The 19,306-nt window shown below is 41.7% G+C and overlaps 1 protein-coding gene across 1 annotated transcript in view; it reads right to left on the bottom strand.

Annotated features, from left to right (window-relative positions):
• LOC139217519 (1-phosphatidylinositol 4,5-bisphosphate phosphodiesterase beta-4-like) overlaps positions 1 to 19,306 on the bottom strand; it is a 62,661-nt gene that overhangs the window by 9,924 nt on the left and 33,431 nt on the right. Inside the window, exons 5-27 of the mRNA XM_070848844.1 lie at positions 17,041 to 17,121; positions 16,211 to 16,270; positions 12,876 to 13,019; positions 9,926 to 10,005; positions 9,724 to 9,777; positions 9,554 to 9,635; positions 9,340 to 9,440; positions 8,836 to 8,893; positions 7,790 to 7,898; positions 6,915 to 7,125; positions 6,655 to 6,748; positions 6,402 to 6,481; positions 6,200 to 6,284; positions 6,006 to 6,096; positions 5,818 to 5,913; positions 5,298 to 5,452; positions 4,657 to 4,752; positions 4,349 to 4,493; positions 4,075 to 4,159; positions 2,951 to 3,075; positions 1,798 to 1,849; positions 1,070 to 1,172; positions 598 to 762 (exon numbers count right to left, since the gene is read on the bottom strand). Of these exons, the coding sequence (XP_070704945.1) occupies positions 598 to 762; positions 1,070 to 1,172; positions 1,798 to 1,849; positions 2,951 to 3,075; positions 4,075 to 4,159; positions 4,349 to 4,493; positions 4,657 to 4,752; positions 5,298 to 5,452; positions 5,818 to 5,913; positions 6,006 to 6,096; positions 6,200 to 6,284; positions 6,402 to 6,481; positions 6,655 to 6,748; positions 6,915 to 7,125; positions 7,790 to 7,898; positions 8,836 to 8,893; positions 9,340 to 9,440; positions 9,554 to 9,635; positions 9,724 to 9,777; positions 9,926 to 10,005; positions 12,876 to 13,019; positions 16,211 to 16,270; positions 17,041 to 17,121 (2,352 nt within the window). The remainder of the gene's footprint in view (positions 1 to 597; positions 763 to 1,069; positions 1,173 to 1,797; positions 1,850 to 2,950; positions 3,076 to 4,074; positions 4,160 to 4,348; positions 4,494 to 4,656; positions 4,753 to 5,297; positions 5,453 to 5,817; positions 5,914 to 6,005; positions 6,097 to 6,199; positions 6,285 to 6,401; positions 6,482 to 6,654; positions 6,749 to 6,914; positions 7,126 to 7,789; positions 7,899 to 8,835; positions 8,894 to 9,339; positions 9,441 to 9,553; positions 9,636 to 9,723; positions 9,778 to 9,925; positions 10,006 to 12,875; positions 13,020 to 16,210; positions 16,271 to 17,040; positions 17,122 to 19,306) is intronic.

Below are 19,306 nucleotides of genomic sequence, written 5' to 3'. Positions count from 1 at the left end.
AAGCTGGAGTCACAGTCATGGCTGAGAGACTCCTCATTCTGCTGAGAGCAGCACTATTACACACACACACTTCTCTTGCTCTCTTTCGCTCTGTATATCTCCAAGATCCCCTTCATTCCCCCTTTTTTTCTCTTCCTCCATCCCTAATTATTTGTTCTGTTTGTGCTGTTCCTCTCTTCTTGGTGCCCTTTGTTTCCCCCCCCTTTTTTTCCTCTCTGAACCAAAGCACAGGCAAACTAAACCCTGTATTCTTCCTCCTCTTATTCCACTTTTTTTTGGTTTGCTTCAGTTTGTGATCCTTTTGCAAATGAACACAATCATACATCTCTATTCTTATTTTCAAGTTTCTTTTTCCCCCTCTAGTATTTCCACCTTATTTCTCTTTTCCCTGCATCCTTCCTTCTCTTTCCCTGCTTTAAGGACAGAATGAGATGCTTCCATTGTCGCTGAGACCTTTCTACCAAGCTACATCATCAAGTCCTCCATCCTTTCCCTCTTCCTCCTCCTCCTGTTCAAATATCACAGTTTTCATCACAATGCAGGCAGCATTGGAATACGCAAAGCACGTTAGTTTTACCTCACTGTATCCATTATTACCTTTCTGAAGACGAAGGGCTCCTCGTTGTACGCTGGGTTCAGTCCGTTGTTCATCACCATACGTGTGCGAAATTCCTTCCGGATGGTGTCTGTCGGCAGCCCGTACATGTCGACCTCAACATATGTGCCGATTTTCTTGTCTGACAGGAACTGTCCAGAGAACACCTAAAGGAAAAAGGAGGAGATCATTCTGGATATTCATGAAGGTGAAGATTGGATCTTGACGCAGTAGGTATGAAGTACAATCAAGCACTGCTTCACTAAGATTCACAAAAATTAAGTGACGATATTTTTAATAAAACAAAAGCTTTTTACAGTGTGTGCATATATAAAGAAATAGGAAGAAAAGAGAGACGGTTCCACTGAGAGAGAAACAGGAGCATCTTTAGCTTTCATGCTAAATATTGTAATTGTCTTTGTTTCATGGGATTTAACGGTGTTTCTGCAGGACTGAAGCGTCAGATGACCTGACCTGTACGCTGCAGGTTGCGGCAATGACTCCATCCACAGGCGTCTCTGAGAAAGGGTCAAACATCCTGTCTGACCGCCGCATGAAGTCGGGCTTTAACAGGTACCTGAGAGAAGAGACGGACAAACACACACACACACACACAAAACCAATCTATTAGATCAAATGTGGGAACACTGATGTAATAATAAAATCTTCATAATACTAAGATTAATAATAGATTATTATAATATTAATATATTAAATATTCTATAAAATACTCTGTCTCTACTTTGTCTTTGTCTCTAAGATGCTTTCAGTTTCAATTAAGCTCTCTAACGATCTGGTGGGAATTGGAAAGTGCTCAGGCTTTGTGTGTGTGTGTGTGTTAACCTGGGGCCCAGCAGAGTGACATTAGTAATGATGGGTGTCTGCAAAAGCCCTGATCTTCCCACATATGAGATTTCCAGCATTAGCAGTAAAATCTCTGCCCTCAGGGACAGTATTAGAGCCGAGGGATGGAGACGGCGATGGAGAGGGGAAGAGATAGATGACTGCGGAGAGCCTCAGAGGCGGCTGAAGAGGAGCTCGCTTACCCAAAGCACTTATTGGTTCTAGGGGTAGACAGTAGCTACAGTCGCCGCTGGCAACCTCTAATGAGATGTGACATGCTTTAATTGATGAGCTTTGGAGAGGGGAGGGACGGGATGGACGAGAAAGGGCTAAGGACGGGAGTGAGGAGCTGTTCTCACCCGCAGGAGCCGTTGTACTCAAACTTTCCCTGGTTCAACTGCATGGCCAGATCTGAGAGAGAGAAAGAGAGGTTTTCAGGTTCTTAAATTACTCACACAAACATCAAATCTTACACCAAACTATCAACAATTCAAATCATTGGCATCTCGTTCTGTGGAGCTTTATCTTGGCTGAGGGAGAAAAGCTTCTTACATTTTCCCTGAAATCTTTCTGTTTCCCCTTTAACCATTTATCTCTCCATCACAGAAACTCCACCTCTTGTGTAACCCCCCCTCCAGCCCCGCACATGTTCCGCTCCCAGCATGCCATATGGTTCAACCCCTTTTGCCTCTGGCAGTGGGGCAGCATCTGTTTTCCAACAGGCATCCCTCACAGTATAGGTGTGTGTGTGGTAGTGGCAGTTTATGAAAGTGTGTGTGTGCAGCTGAGAAATGTCCGGGTGAATAACAGCGGATGAGCAGAGTAGGAGGACCTGATGCAGCAAATTGACATGCAAACCTAACAACTAATTTGTGTGAAGTCTCCACAGGTGTATGCTTATGCAAGATGATGAGTGACACAATGAACTAACATTTGAAATCTTCATCAAGTCAAAATGTCTCTTGCTTTTGGATATTTGCAGCTGAAAGTTCAAAGTTCACAGACCAACAGAAAGCCGTCCACTTCTGAGCCTGGTTCTGTTTGAGGTTTCTTCCCGTTAAAGGGGAGTTTTTCCTGCCACTGTTGCCTGATGCCTGTTCATGTGGGGATTCTTGAAATCACTGGGTCTCTCTCTTAATTAAAGAGTTTGGTCTAGACCTGCTCTTTATGGAAAGTGTCTTGAGATAACACTGTTATGAGTTGGCGCTATATAAATGATGATTGATTGAAACTTGGTTGGGGGGAGTGAGGGTTGTTGATTATTGGGTTCATGTTGATCCAGACAATGTGCAGAGGATGCTTACAGAATGATGCATGAATATGTGAGGTCAGAGGTCAGAGCAGACCCTGTGCTGCAGGTTTTTTAGATCAGACTTGACTGAGTGCTTTCATTTGTAGGTGCATGTGTGCTTGTAATAGATATCTATATACACACACACACACACACAGTGTGGGGAGTGCTTGATAAGGGTGTGTGTCAGGTCAGAGGTCCCATGTTATATGCTGTGGTACCTGGGGTCTGGAAGTTGAGTGAGACCATCTGGCAGCCTGCGTTCCAGAAGATCTGAGGCATGTAATTACTGGAGTCCACCCGGCCCCCTTTGGGGTAGATTCGGCTCATCTGACGCTTGTTGTAGCTGCGCTGAAGCTCAGGAAAATAAAAAAATAAAAAAGGGAGGAAAAAAGAGGGAGAGCATGTGTGTCTCAGCACATGTGTGGGTATGCATTTGAGTGCTTGTGCGTGTGTGCATCCAACAGACTGCAGGACTATTTTTAGTGTGAACAGCTTGGGTCAAGCAGTCCCATTGGGGAGAGAGAGAGAGACAGAGGGGGAGGGAGTGTGTGTGTCAGGCCAAGTTGCACAGTCCAAAAGCACACAGGCCTCTAGAGGCCTCCAGTTCTTTTTCGACAGCAGAGCGGAAACAAATGGCTGAAAAACATCAGCTCTGACCTGCCATTCAGCTCTCATTTAGGTGACCTCAATCTATTAAGTTAAAACTTTTATTAGAGCTTATTAGAAAAGGTACACAGCCCCACTTGTACTCAGGGGAAAATAGTGATGATCATAAAACATCCAAGGTGGTTCCCTTGTTAATTAAAGCCACTACAATCAATAGTTTTAAAATAACAATGTATCAAATGACTGTGAAAGGGGTCGCTCATGGTGACAGAGAATTATCGCCTGATTATACAGCTCCTCTCTGCTTTATGGAGCTTCATATTGAGTTTCAGCTCATTGTTTAACTGTTTGGCAGAGACACTTCCTGCTCAGCACTAACAGGCAGACAGACATGATTAACATGAACATAGTGGAGCATTTAAAGCCAGATATTTCCCTCAGTAGTTGGTAAACACCAAACAAAAAGCTATAAGAGAGTAGAGCCTTGTATTTGCCAGGTGACCAGTGACACCACCCCAAATAATAATGTTGCTCTGTAACTGTTGGATGTGTAAATAAGCAGCTGTTAGCAACACTGTCATGACAGTTAGTGTTATAGCACTACTTCAGTCACCTTATCTGACCACTTCTAACTACATTCATTTTTGCTTAAAACAAAACTTATGTTCAGACTAATGTAGCTACACTAATGTTCAGATAAATGCAGCACAGCTATGACATGAAGCCCAAAGGATACTTGACAAACTCTATGGCATTAGTCTTCAGATAGCCCAGACCGACAGACTCGTTAAAAGACGACATGTTATGGTGGACGTTCCTCTCTGAAAGACAGAGAAAAGGGAATAAAAAGCATTCGTGGCATTTTGCTTTTAGAGCAACATAGGTACGTTTGGGACTGACCTATTTATTTAGCAGGTTATTTGACACATTAATGAACAATGAACTTGCAGGATCAAAGTAGAAACAAACCAATAAGTTGATAAACACATAAGAGGGATGTGAGATCTCACCCTCCGCCACATCAAAACTCTGGAACTTGACAGGCTGAGCGTAGTTGACCATGGCAGAGAGATACGGGTGGATGTTGGTGGTGGCTCCTACATACGTGTACTGAGCTATCAAAGCCTCTTCAGAGTCTTCTGCCTCATCCCCACCCTGAACAGGACAGGTACAGACACACACACACACACACTTACTTACAGCTGGATCAGTCTGGTACATTAACCCTGACATGACATTTGTTTTTTTGTTTTTCTACAAAGAAGTGTGAGATTGTGTGTGTCAGGGTGGAAAGGTGTGGTGGCAGCCGTGTGCTTGCCTTCTTATTATTGTCTTGGTCAGATGCTTCTGAGATATCTGTGGCATCTGTTGCCTCTGTGGCTTCAGATATCTCTGTCACCTCATCGTCAGGCACCTGGAAGCACACAGATCAAACACACAAAGACTCTATTAAACATTATCTCTCTATATCCATGGTAGCACTTTCATTCTTAAAATGATTATATTATATTTAATGAAGGAAAATCATTTTGATCTTCAAAAAACACAGTGAGTGCATCTTTAAAGTAAAAAAATACATTATTGGATTAATTGTAGTGTAAGACATTCTAGACACTTACTTTGGACAACTGAATGATTTTGTCCACATTGCAGTTGATGCAGTCGTTCTAAATACATATACACTAAGGCTATTAGGTAATTTCACTTTCTTTGGACTTGATTTTACTAAAAGATGGAACAAATCAATTTTTATTAAGTTCATCTCTGCACTACCATGACTTGATGTGATTTAGACCAAAATACCTGCCAGCCTGTTTTACATATTCAGGTGAAGCTACTGCAGGAAGCAGCCAGTTACAGTTCTGAAGCCGTTTATTACTTATTATTAGGTATTATGGCTTCATGGTTGTGTAATATTTCCTTTTCAGAGGCCAAACAATCCTTAAAGTAATAACCCACCTTCTTGATACTGTTGCTGTGTTCGTCCTCTTTCCTCGAGCTGATGGCGTTACTCTGGGAAACACTGTTGGCTTCTTTCTCACTGGGTGCTTCTGACAGACTGCTGGGAGCCTCTGAATTCAAATCTTTGTCCTCAGCCTCCTTTTCTCCTACTCCTACACACACACACACACACACACACACACACACACACACAAATTCAGCTCACCGTTCTGTGTCCTCTCACCCCAACCCTGTCCTCAATCTTTTAATATTTCTGTGCCATTCTATATGCACTAAATCCTTTATCTATCATTACTTGTGCATCAAATGCTCCAGTAAGATTACATCTGAATGCATCATTTTTGAAAATTCCTTGTTTGTGATCATTGTGATTGTTGTCTTTATGAAATCAAATTAAAAGCTAATAAAATGAGTGTTGAGCAACCATTTACCCTTCGAACAAGTTTGTTTAAAGGACCTTTGATTAGGTGTCATGTTGTGTTTCACACACACACACACACACAGTCGTTTAGCTTACCATTCTCTGTGTCATCTTCATTCTCCTCTCCCATAATGATGGCAGGGGTGTTGGTCTCTCCTGCCTCCATGTGTTTCTTAAAGGCCTCAAGCTGTTCTGTATGACACACACACACACACACGTTAAACACATAAATCATATAACGAACAGAGATTTACTAAGTTAACAGGCTGAGTTTATGTACGTACTTTGTTCAACTTCAGGCTTCAAGCGTTTGTTTTTGATGAGGATTTTACGCTTGAGGTCGTTTGGAGAGGGTAAGGTGCGCCCAGATTCAATCTGCCACAGAGAGCACGATCATACGTTTAGATCACATCAGATACATCAGTGACTATCAGTCAAATTCAATGATCTCAGAGATATTGTGAATCAGAGTATTTACTGGGAAGTTTTCCACAGGCTGTTTTAGGAGGAGGTCACCAAAGATCTCTTCACAGTACTTGGCCATCTTGTACTGCTGTGGTTTACTAGTGACACACAGGCATATTCATGAACAAGTCCACATATTGTATCTAGTAAGATTTATGACAATGGAAAAATAATTCTGCATTAAGATCCTTGTTGATTTGTCATTGTACACATACCTGCAATGGTTTTCAAAGGACAAAATAACAGGGTAATCTGAAGTGACAAATGCTGTCTCCTTGATAGCTTGGACAACATCCTGTTGGAGGAGGAGGATGAAGAAAAACAGGAGAAAAAGATGAAGCATACAGGAGAGGAGGATCAAGGAGAAAGAGGAAGAAGCTGTGATATATGTAATATCACACTGTAAACACCAGAGGGCAGCAGTATGTTACTGTTCTGTTATTTGTGTATGTTTGTGCATGTGTTCACCTTGAACAAAATGTCTGTGCACATGGCCTTTCCATGAGTGATAATGGGCTCCTGGTCCTCTCCTTTTCCATCCCAGCAGTCCAGCTCCACACATCTGACAGGATGGAAAGCACACAGAAACCTCACTGGAGAGCACAGTAACTGTACATGCAGGCATCCACTGATGATGTACACATAATATAATGTACAGCATGAGAGCAGGTTTACCAGCTACGTAATTAGTCTGGGTGTAATTATCAGGCTATGACACATTCATGTACCTGCAACCGGAAAGCAGGACCTGGCGATACATCTCTACTGACGACTTCCCTCCAAACTGTCGCCCTGTCAGGTAGGTGTTGTGGGAGGAGCTGATGAAGTAGTGGGCCAGTGGCTGGTCCATTTCCTGGTACAGCTCCAGTCGGTCCAAGAAAACTGGAGCATTTTCATCTGACATAAGGTATCGGCAGAACCCGTCACTGGACATGTGACCTTGGAGAGAAGAAACAAGGGGGTTTCAGTTTGTAGGATTGAGGGCACATAGCAATGTTTCTGCATTGGTTAAATGATCGCATGGTGGCTGCAGTGAACTTTCTGAAAAAGTTTTTATAGCTTCAGACTGAAAGTAGGATGAAGAATGAAGTAAAAAGTTATGGGGATATTTATCACTTTTCTTAAACACTGGATTTTACACTTGATAGTGTCACTGCTACATGTACTAGTTTTTGTGTAGTTCCACCATTTGTACTTTCAGACATGAGATATTAAACCCAGCGGGCTAACATAACTGGCGCTTAAAGGCCTCAAGCTGCTCTGTATGAGACACACACACACACGTTAAACACAAATCATATAATGAACAGAGATTTACTAAGTTAACAGGCTGAGTTTATGTACGTACTTATTAAATTATTAAACCCAGCGGGCTACCGTAACTGGCGTTTATCACTTAATAAAGAATTTGCATAGGACATTTCAGTTTGAGTATTTGAACAGTTAATTAACTTTGTGTCAATTTGTCACAATGTTAACAGGGAAAATAAAACAGACTGAAAATAATCCTTTATGAACCAATAACCTGATGTCACATGCTGTAGTTTCAAGAGCACACAGGCAGATGGCAGCACAGGCTAAACTTTCTCTCTGCCTCTTTTACCTTTCTTCTTCAGCTCCTCGTCTCTCTCATACTTCTCGATGATCTGCATGGCTCTCTTGGGGTCGTAGAACGGGAACAGGATCTCATTTAACCGAGGGTCACGCTGGTTCTGAGGAGCAACATGCACACACAGGTTGATCCACATTCGTATTGTCCACTGATTTACACACAAACTGAATCTAGTCCAAAAATGGGTTTTGCACTGACACACAGGACAGGGGGCAACTTAATGCGACATGGACAGGGTACCAACAGAACAGTGCTCATTTCAAGAGCTGTCATGGGAATAATATCAAATAAATCAATGCAGTGGCTTTTAACAGCTTAATTAGTCACAGGAGAACAGACAGGCATAAACAGGATGTAACAAACAAAATGTAACACTAAAATGTTCGTAAGAAACTGTGGGCCACACTAACAGGTGCAGTGGTTAAGTGCTTGCTCACAAGCATACATTTTGGAGAAGTTCAAGGCAGCTCTACTTCAACAAAACAGCAGCATCAAAACATCGTTATAATGCCACTGCCCACTCACAAAGCCAGATGGGAATTCATCTAACCAAAGCTTTGGCTCCATTGGCGGGTCTAGAGCGTGATGAAGCAGCACACATGCGACAGCAAAGCAGAGGGACTAAGCAGGTATTCTGCCAAGCAGAAGAGCACGGCCACAGAAAAACAGACGCAGACAGCAGGAAACAAGATGAGCCGAGCGGGAAGCAACAGGATGGAAACCTCTACCCTCCCATTGCCATGGCAACACCAATCAGACACGGGGAGGCAAGCCATGAGAGGGAGAACATGGTGAATGGGATCAGGGTGGGAATGCAGAATAGGGGAGTTGGTTGAAGTTGCCCTTGCAGGCTGACTAGAAGTTAAATATTTTTTCCCGTCTCATTAACAGAGTTTTAATGAGGGTCGGCTGATGTCCAGTCCGGGCTGGAGGGCAACTTCTACCCACAGCAGGATGGGGGTAAGGCAGGGGAGTCGCAGGGAGGGGCACGGGCAAGCAACATACACAGACAAGTTAATGAATGATAAAGAGCTTACTTCATTCAGAAAGCTGACTAACTGGTCTACAGTTAAATAATCAGTTTTGTTCCCATTGCTGCAAAGGAATTAATTAGAAAAAAAAAACAAAATGTTATGCTTCTTAAAATAGACACCCTCACATTCATTCACTCAGTCAGTTGAACTTTGAAAGCAGTCTTTAAAAAGGGGATCATACTTAATGTTACACTTTTAGTAATAACTTGTTAATCATCACTCATAATTAATGTTGAACCGTGGAAGCAGGTTAGGCTGTCCAGACATAGTTAGTGCAGCAGGCGCAGAAATATTTGTCCTGATTATCCAACGAGACACTCACACTTGGGGAATATTTTAACAGTGGATATCATTGTTCTACTTAGGCACAGGGTAACAAGGGTATAGTACAATGCAAGGGTACTGCTGTTAAGTTGTTTATTGGGAGGATTTAACGTTGTCCGTTATGTATTTATTTAATTATTTATAAAGAAGAGGGCAGGCGGGTTGAAAAAAAAGGGTACTCACATATTCTTGAAGAGCTCCTCTATGTCTGTGCGAGGGCAGATCTTCTGTGTGAGTGCGTAGAAAATGTCGAAGGTGAAATCTGATGGTTCGATCTCATCGTTCTGCGGAAGATAAACAAGCCAGCCGTTCGTTAATACGCCGGCTATAAAACTACAGTTTAAAGTGCCATTTATGATCCATCTGACCACTACAGTCTGCAGTGCTGCTGTCTGACCTTTCCACTAGGGAGGCCGAGATCCTTTAGAGCCTGAAAGATCCCCTTCTCTGTTTTTCCTGATGCAAATGTTCGAGTAATGCTATAAAAAGTGAGAGCGAGAAAGGCAGGATGAGTAAAAAATGGGATGACACAATTGTTGACAGAATATTAAATCAGCTCACTCTTACCCTCTCACAGGAATCTTCCCATTCACATTCGTCAGGAAGCACATTCTCATCCAACTAAGCAAGAGGAGGAAACAGAAAAGCACAGATTAGAGAAAGGGCTGATTTCTTACCAGAATTAAAACGTACAGTATAGAACAGTAATAAAACTCAGAACATAGAATTTAAACCATTAAGATGGGAATGTGCTGTAAAATGCACTCACTGTTTCTTGAGGCAGGTCATTGGACAGACGTTGTTGGCCTTAAAGTTGTGAATCACTGACCTCAAACCCTCGATCCACTTCTGCAAACAAACAAGCCCAAGTACTCAGTAGCCTCAACACACTGCTGCGTATATACATGTGGGCTTTAGTCGGTGAAAGAGGACACCTCCTGAATGTGCATCGTGTTTAAAAGTGAGTGTCTTAGGGGAAATAAACTGTGGCAAATTAATTGCCTCTTAATTCACACAGAGGGGCAAAGCGCCTTGACAGGACTATCAGGAGCATACACAAAGCTAAACACATTAATAAACACAGTGAGCTGTTGCAAGGCTACACGCAGTGACGGTATACAAACAGTTAGAGAAGGCCTCATAACTTTACATGAACACACTGCCAACTGCATCAACAAACGCGTCACTGATGATCATCATCTTAACATTTCTGACCCCCTCTGAGTGTCTTTGACTCTAACGGTCCCTCTTTGTGCTCCATCTCCCCTCCACTTCCACAGAAAATTATTACCGACATCATTATAAAAACATTAAACGAGATAACGGGTGCTGCAGGGGAAGTCTGCTTGGGCATGTGGCGTTTGTGGAGCGGTGTGCGCGTTTGTTTGAACGTGTGTCTGTTGATGTAAATAACTCTGTCATCTCCTGAGGTCTACGACTTCAGGCCACCTGCATGCTGGGAGGTGGTGCTGGTGTCCTGGTGCGTTTTTGTGTGTCAGCGACAGGGAGGGAGGGGGACAAAAATAGCAGGAATGAATGTGTTTTAAACTGTGGGGGACGAGGGTGTGTACCTGGATCTGTGTGTGTTTGTTTGTGTGTGTTTGCGCTTTAACCATCAGACCTCCCTGCTGAAGGCTGTTACATGAATATCATTGGCAGCCCCGTGGCAGCGAGCTCTCTGGAGCGCAAACATCATTTATAACACCCATCACCACAAAAACACCCCCTCATGGGAAATGCATAAACAGTAACACTTCGGTGCCAAATAACAGATCTGTGCTGCCACAAAACATGCATTTTCAGTTTGGTTTGAACCTGGTTGTGATTTTGTATTCTGGAGACATTTTTTTTTTGTTAGATGTGACATCTTTAAATACATTACATAAAAATATTTTCATCAAGGTTAGCACTGTGCTGTGACTTCTTCTCATTCTAGTAGTGTTATGTCACTGATGGTGACATAACGTTTTCTTTTCTCAGCACTTGAAAAATCTGTATAGAACTGAAGAAACAATTATGGACGACATATCCTGTGCAAGTCTGTGTAAGTTCAAAGTTATTTATTCTGGACTGACAATGCTGAGGCTGAGAAAACTTACACTCATTTTATGTTGCCAAAGTGCTTTTTCTTGCTTTGGCTCTGTGTCATTCAATTAAATTCAACTGCTTTGCCCTTGAGCCATACTCAATTTGTCACTTTACTGTTTTCTCCATACTGAATTTATCCTACGATTTAGCCTACTCATAATACTGGCTGTGCAGCAAAAGCCTGATAAAGCTCACTCCTCTGTGCCATGGGCCTACGTTGGTGCCTGAAAACTATAAAAGAAAAACATGCCATTGAGCCACACTGTTGCACTAGGTGTCATTTGTTATCATGAACGTGGCCCTGTTGCTTATTTTGAGTCAATCCCACACACACACACACACCGTCCTGCTGCCGTAAATACTTGCCGGCATGCCAAATGTGTATTAATCTCCGGCTAAAAATAGTCCCCAACAAATGAGTACTGTTTTATAAAACAGCAGTGCCCAGCTGTTTTAGAAAATTACTTGTCCTTTTTAAAACTAAGCTATACATTTCTGACCCTTTTTATAAGATTTACATCTTCAGTAGGAACAAACAGGCCTGGAGAAAAGGGTGTTTTTGGTTTGGGCATTTGTTGACAATATAAATGTAGAATAACGCCAAACCTCACCTTTAAAGAATAACACACATTGTCTTTAATTCTCTTAGTGTAAAGCATTGCTATAATGAGGCCACTGACACAGTGTCATTCTTCGAATCCTGATCAATTCAGCTGCAGAAAACTGAAATTTAATCTCACATGCAGTTTATTGTGGACTATACAGGGTATGTACAATGTTTGGGGGTTTGCCAGCAGGGGTCAGCAATAATAATGTGTGCTGATTAAGAGAGAGAGAGGGAGACAGAAAGAGACAGCGCGAGTGAGGGGGTGTCAGAGAAAAATAAAATTGATGTGATGAGTGAGAGAGAGAACGTGATAAAGAGAAAGGTAGAGTGTGTCACTCAATACAGAAGTCAGTTTTCTCAAAGAGCTTTTTCCTCGATGAGTCGGAAGAAAAACAGAAAGAGAGAGAGAGCCGGTGAGAGGACGAGATGACAGAGAGAGCAGACAAAAAGGATCAGAAAATAACAGCACAATCAGGAGTGCAGGAGGGACTGAGGGAGACAGAGATGGGGTGAGACAGGGAAAAATGAGTCATTCCAAATGTGTCTATTTATGAGTGAGTCAAGGCCTCGTGTAGGAGTTGGCATATAAACCATTCACCTGGCAATATACTTTGATTCTGAATGAAATATTTGCTGTGTTCTTTTTGCCTTTATATGATGTGGAAATGTTGAATGAATTTGGGCCGTACTCCAGGCGCTAAGCAGAGTTTACATACTAACATACTGTAAAACTAAATGTTAGCTTCAACTGCACTTAGGGCTCATGCCTGTAAATTAATCTATTATGAATACTAACATTCCTTAATAATAAGTTTTTTGCAGTATTTTTGCACCTTCACTCTGAGGACATGATAAATGATCTTAAGACACCAATATAAATGATAAAGATATACAATACCAATTTACAAGACACAAAATTGACTTAATTATTCTGAAGGTCTGTGCGTCACCTGTATCATTGTCACACCTTTGGTCTTAAGTGCCAAAACACAGCTATGACATTACAATGCAAGCATGTATTTACCCTTGCTATGTCTGGGTTCTCTGCCACCATGAACATGAAGTTGAGGTTGACCAGGTCTGTGCCGCTGCAGATGCAGATGATGCAGCCCTCCAAGTCTGCCTCCGTCTTTCCAATGGCCTCAAATGACGACAAGATCTTGGGGTCCTGAGAAGAGTAAGAGATAAGTAGACAGACGAGAAGAGGTGAAGACAGAGAGACGCAGATACACCGGTGTGGAATAGTTCGGACATGACTGGTGTATGCTGGCCAGTTGTCAAATAATCTCAGAAATTTAGTGTTAGTAGAGGAAATGAAAAAAAATCTAGGGGGACATTTTAATCTCCACCAGTATTGTTGCTGTAAATAGTCACTGACAAGAAAACACAATGGGTAAGGAGCTTAGAGAAAGGATGTTGAAATGTTTACTGCTGTTGTGGAAAAGCCTCAGGAAGCTGAAAAGTATGATATACTGTACGTATCACGCTTGGGAGACTTAAAGCTGCATGTCAGCTGAAGGAGAATACAATGGATATCCATCATGGAGGAACAAGTCAAATCATCCTATTAGTAAGTCCTCTTAACATTATAAGTGGTCAGTCGCCAGTTAGCTAAAAAAGTGTTTGTGTATTTTAGCTTTATTTCATTCAAAGCCAAAAACCAAAATCAAGTTTTGCTATTATTTGTTGTACACTAAATAGAAACTTCTGTTGGAAGCTTAACTCGCATTTGGAGGAAAACATGATTTGCTGTCTTTAATGTTAGTGTGTTTTTATTTAATGCCCCCTTTGCACAGAACCATAATAGAAAAACAAAAGCAAGCAAGAACAGACTGATTCTGACTGAACACACATAATGACAGTTGGGAGGCCAAATAAAATTGAGCTGTATAAGACTCTAGAACTAAACCTTGTGGTTGTACGCCTTCGCCAATCAGTCACGTCGCAGTTTACATGTCTGTCCAGACTCACATAATATATGTATTGAGGAAGTGTTTCTCATCCAAGTTGAGAGTCTAAGAATGGAGGATGTTGTTTACTGTGTAGATTGTGAAGCCCCTTGGGGCAAATGTCTGATATGTGGTACAGGGATATATAAACAGCACTGACTTGACTTGAATTTGTCAAACGTTGTTGTTCTTGTTCTGCTGTATGTGTATTAGTCTGGAAGTTCATTGTGAGAAACAAAAGGGTCAGATTCCTTATATGTGTTCACATGCTTGGCCAATAAAGCTGATTCTGACAGAACACAAAGTGGATACTTCACACACATCTTCTACCCTGCAGCAGAGGAAATCTATACAATTACTGTTTCAAGGAGGGAAGGAGACCACCACCAGTGGGAGGACCTGCTCACCTTGACCTCTGACCACCAATCAATTCAGTTCATCTCTGAGTACCAGTGGACATTTGTGCCAAATTTGAAGAAACAAAACGATGCAGTCCTGAGATATCACGTTCATGAGAATGGGATGGACAGAACAACAATATAACTCAAAAATAGAATGCCTCCCTCCACCGCTATCGACAGCACAGAGGTATAAAAGCAATAGGACATGACATTCTTGGGTATGTACTGATGTCCAAAATGTCTGGCACATTATGTTAACCCCATTCAGTGGCTATTGATTTTAGAACAAATGTATAAGTGCGTCAGGCTGGATGTGACCAGCTATGGATGTGAGGGGTCCAGATTACATCTAATGGTGAAACTACATAAGTCATGATCATAATCTTTTGTTTCTCACTTTTTAAGGTCCCTCCATCCAATAATCTTTCAATAATACCCTCCAATGTTACAACAACTAAGGAAACCAATACTGTAAAACACACACCCTCAGTTGTATTTTAGACATTCATATGCATTTACAAGCCTTTATATTTAATGCAAAATGAACTAAAACAATCTGTTACATGCTGAAATATTCCTATGATTTATAAGAACATTAGCTATAATATTCCAGATATTTAAAGACCTGTAGCAATCATCAGAATAATCTAGAGTCTTCCCCACAGTTTTTCCTGACATAACTGTAAACTGTAAATTCATGAAAACCTTCAGTCATTATCAAAACACAACAGGACTCCTCCATCTCATCTTTTCAGATTTCAGTGTGCCACCATTGTCACCATGGGAGATAGTAATGTATTTTTGTTATATGATTGAATTAACAGCAACAGGCAACAGGCTCTGTCGTTTTAAAACCCCAGCCAGCCGTCGCCCAATGCAATTCATCTTTTCTCGTTCATTGGATTATCTGAAACAGCTCTCAGGGCTTGTGTAACCATGTTAGCCTCTGAGGAGAAGCCCTGCTATCAGTTGTTCTAAGTCTGCTACTTACAGAACAGTATAGAGCCTTTGAACAAACAGGAGGAGCTGCTATCAGGCTGCAGGATCTGTAAACGTGCTCGTATACATGTACATACACACGTCCACACAGAGGAACAAGCAAACAGACCACCTCCTGCTGTCAACAATACATACACAAACAGGGAATGGTTATGTACACAGTACACACAAGTGTCCCCTGTCAGGCGTTTGACTTTCAGTGGTTTGACAGGTTTGCATCCTAATTAGAGGCATGCATCCACATGGGTCCTGTAACAGGTTTCAAAATTCATCTGGGTCTGCATGATGCCAAATCATGTGTCATGATGTGTCACTGTAAACTGCATGACTGAATATTCAATATACAGAGAAACCATAAAGGATGGTTTGTTGTTAGTTGTGTGTAACTGACTCCATATCAACTAAATAAATAAATGATTGGTTGCCAGCTGCACTGAAAATATAGAAAAATGTGGCTACTTGGTACATATTGGCTATTTCAAGATCAGTTTACTATTTCAGAATAAGGAAAAGTCATCCTGACAGAGACAGAACATCTTATACCTTCAGGCTTTTGATCCCATTGTGTGAACTCCTTAACCCAGTGGTTCTCTGACAGCCTGTCATAATAGGGCTGGAAGCTCAGTTTTTCATTATTCCTCTTTGGGTCAAAAGCACAAGCCAAAAAAAAGTTTCAGATACAACCTGCGGCTAAACCCAGCTAGGGTTGTATAAATATTGATGAGTTAAATATTTCTTGTTTATGTTCAGCTGGCTCCCCTGGTGAATCTGGTATTTGAGAGAGCAGCTCAGCACAAAGAACTGAGAGTCTCAGATGAGTCAGTCAATCAATGGAATACACCACTGTAGCCTTGGCTAATTAAAGCGTGAATAACGTGCCTGCCGTGGCAGTCTCACCAGATTTTACCAGGAGTGTCACTGTGGGAGTAAGACACTGAATGTTGGGTGGGCAGAGAAGCGTGAATGTTGTGGAAACAGAAGCGAGGAAATTGTCTTTCCGGAGGTCTCACCTTTGGGACGGCACCAACGCGAATACTGTTGATGAGCGAACACTCCAGAACCTGGCCTTCCTGTAGGAACGATGCACGAAAAGATAATGGAAAAGAGGTAGAGGGAAGAGTGTGATACGGGTGAAGAAATAGACAGGGGGGGATTGAGAAAAAAATAACAGATGGGCATTTTGTTTGTTATCTTTGCCTTGTAAAAAAACACAGCGGCAACACCGCAATCTCTCAGCATCTGACAACAGTTATTAAGAGAAGTTATTATGAGAAACATCTCCACATCTTTCTCCTAGCAATATACAAAGGATGAAATGTTATAGGTAGTATAGGTAGTCAGATATATAACACCCCTTGGGTCTCCAGGCGTCTGAAACACCACAAGCAATGAGCAGGTTTAAAGAATGGATGGAACGTTATTTGTGTGTCTGTCCTCCAGGTCTTGCTGTTGAGCAGCAGACTTTGGCTACGATGGATTACCTATATTCTTTCCTGGTTGATTTTAATATCATACAGACACGTACTGAAAACATTTGGGAGGTATTGATTGTCAGATATGTTTTTTTTTTTTCCAACAGCTCACACATTTCTTGTCTGAAACATTGAATGAAACATTGTTTTATTGTCCACTTTAAGTACAGGACTATTTGCGTTGTAAAAACACCACCTGTAACTACTTGTCCCCCTGGGCCACTGCTTTAAATAAGAGCAAGTGCTCCTATTTAAATTCACTTCTTATGTAAAGGCTAACCAAGACTAACATTAAGTAGTAACATCAAGTATTTTTTTCTCTAGTAGACAAAAAAAAATTCACAAAAATGACAAGGTGGAGGTTGTACCTTTCCCTCATTTTTCCAGGTGATGAAAAAGCCATACTCATCCACCTTCATTTGACAGTTGGGCTCAAAGATGTAAGGGTCCTGCAGAGGAGAACAAATACTTTTATAGGAGAGGAGTCTTCATCAATCACAGGGTTTTATTTGACATGAGAAGACATTAAACAGCCAACCTGTTTAACACACACACACACACACACACACAGGGCTTATGCAACCAGACAAACAGATGTAGCTGTAATTCATTTTCTAAGATGGGCCTGCCTAACACACACACACACACACACACACACACACACACACACACACACACACACACACACACACACACACACACACACACACACACACACACACACACACACACACACACACACACACACACACACACACACACACACACACACACACACAGAGGCAAAAACATACACACAATGTATGTGCAAATATATCCTGTATGTACACACACACGCTCCGTGCAGAGGAGAAGAGACCTACTGCTAGGGAAAACACAAAGTGAGATAAATGTGACTGCCATGAACTCTTAAATGCAAACCTCATCTGGCTGGAACACAGAGCTGTGCATTAGAGACACGGGGACCCTGCGTGAGATTCATGTGTGTGTGTTGGTGTGTCAGTGTGTGCTAGCCCAGCTACTATGATGCAACTGCACACACATACTCTAATGTTCCATCTATCAGCTCTTGTGCAACGTGTGGCGACCCTTATTCACTTCAACAGGAGTGTCGGAGCAGAAAATCTACCAGCGTTAGCCAGCTTATCTTACCCAAACATTTTTCACTCAATTCAATCAGCTGCTAGAGGCTGTGATTGCACTGACGAATTAATGTGTAAAAGTGTGTGTGTGTGTGTGTTTTTATCCCAGTGAAATCGCATATTTGAGAAGGATGAAACTGAAGACAGAAAAAACTAGAGTTGGAGGAAGCTGCTGGGTCACTGTAACTCTAATATTAACAGCAGGGAACAGTGTCACACATCCGCACTTAATTCAGTATTTCAAGATGAGGCTTCTAGGGGTACACTGCTGCAGATTGGACTGATCTAGCTTGTTATTTGGCTTTATTGCGTCATCTAAAACCATCATAAAAACCAATTGAACAATCCAATTTCCATTTAGGAAAACGTGAGACTGCTGTAAATGCAGTTAAAAGCTTGACTCTCTTTCATCTGAATTAGGACTGACATAGGCTTCAGTTGCACATAGTGAAGCCGACCGTATGAAAGAGATGTTCCCAAATGAGCCCTGACTGTTATGAGCACACAGCAGGCGGCTTGTTCTTGTAAAGTTAAAAAGGTTTATGGGAGCACTCAGTCCTTCCACACGCAAAAGAACAATTAGCTAAAAAGGTCCAACCATCTCTGGGTGGATTTGGATGGACGGTTAAGGTAGTCCAGCCCCCACTCAACATGTGTACGTTATAAGTACCTGGGAAAGAGTGTGTGTGTGCATGTGTTTCTCTTCTTTTGTCCCCTTTATCATAGTGATGTTTGACACAAGAGCAGTAACCCCCAAACCAGACTATTTGGTTTGGCATCTAAATGTGTATTTGCACATTAATGACTTATGTTACTATGTCTACAGTAAGTTAAGCTAGGTAACTTAAACGCACACTCACATGCAATAACAGACTTCCAAACCCAGTCATTCACACACACAGACACACACACATTACCCATACACATGCCCTCGAGCATTTTACAAGCAACATGAGCCATTGGCTGTGTGATGAAAACACAGGAAGTGCATGTCATGCCATTCTTCTGACCGGCTGGTGTTCAACAGTGAATGACTTAAACCATTCGGTATTATTCCTGATGCGAAAATGCTTATAATATACTTTAAAATAATTATTCTCAATATCTATTTTCCTTATTTATTGTTATTTCAGCCGTTCAGCTGTTTTCTTTTTTATGTTTGTTGTGTTTTCACAATGAGAGTTATAATAATGCACAGAGAGCAAAAGCCCACATGCTGCATGTATAATAGGCTCATGCTGCCTCTCAGTCAACTTCAAAGTCTATTTCATCTATTTCATGGATGCAGCGGGTGATTTTTTGGTAATGTACCCTCAGCCTAAATCACCAAACCAATATTGTGAACTGATCCTGCCTGAGTAGGAGTTATGAAATTAGAATGAATAAGCAAATTAGCAGCAGATGTAAGCGTTTACTTGTTTTCAGTGTCTCACAAATCTGACCTGTTTTTCTCTGCCTCCATCAAATGTCTGTCAACATGAGGCTGTTCAGT

Source organism: Pempheris klunzingeri, chromosome 18 (genome assembly GCF_042242105.1).
Source record: "Pempheris klunzingeri isolate RE-2024b chromosome 18, fPemKlu1.hap1, whole genome shotgun sequence".
Taxonomy (NCBI): domain Eukaryota; kingdom Metazoa; phylum Chordata; class Actinopteri; order Acropomatiformes; family Pempheridae; genus Pempheris; species Pempheris klunzingeri.
This window is presented reverse-complemented; position numbering and strand designations above follow the sequence as displayed.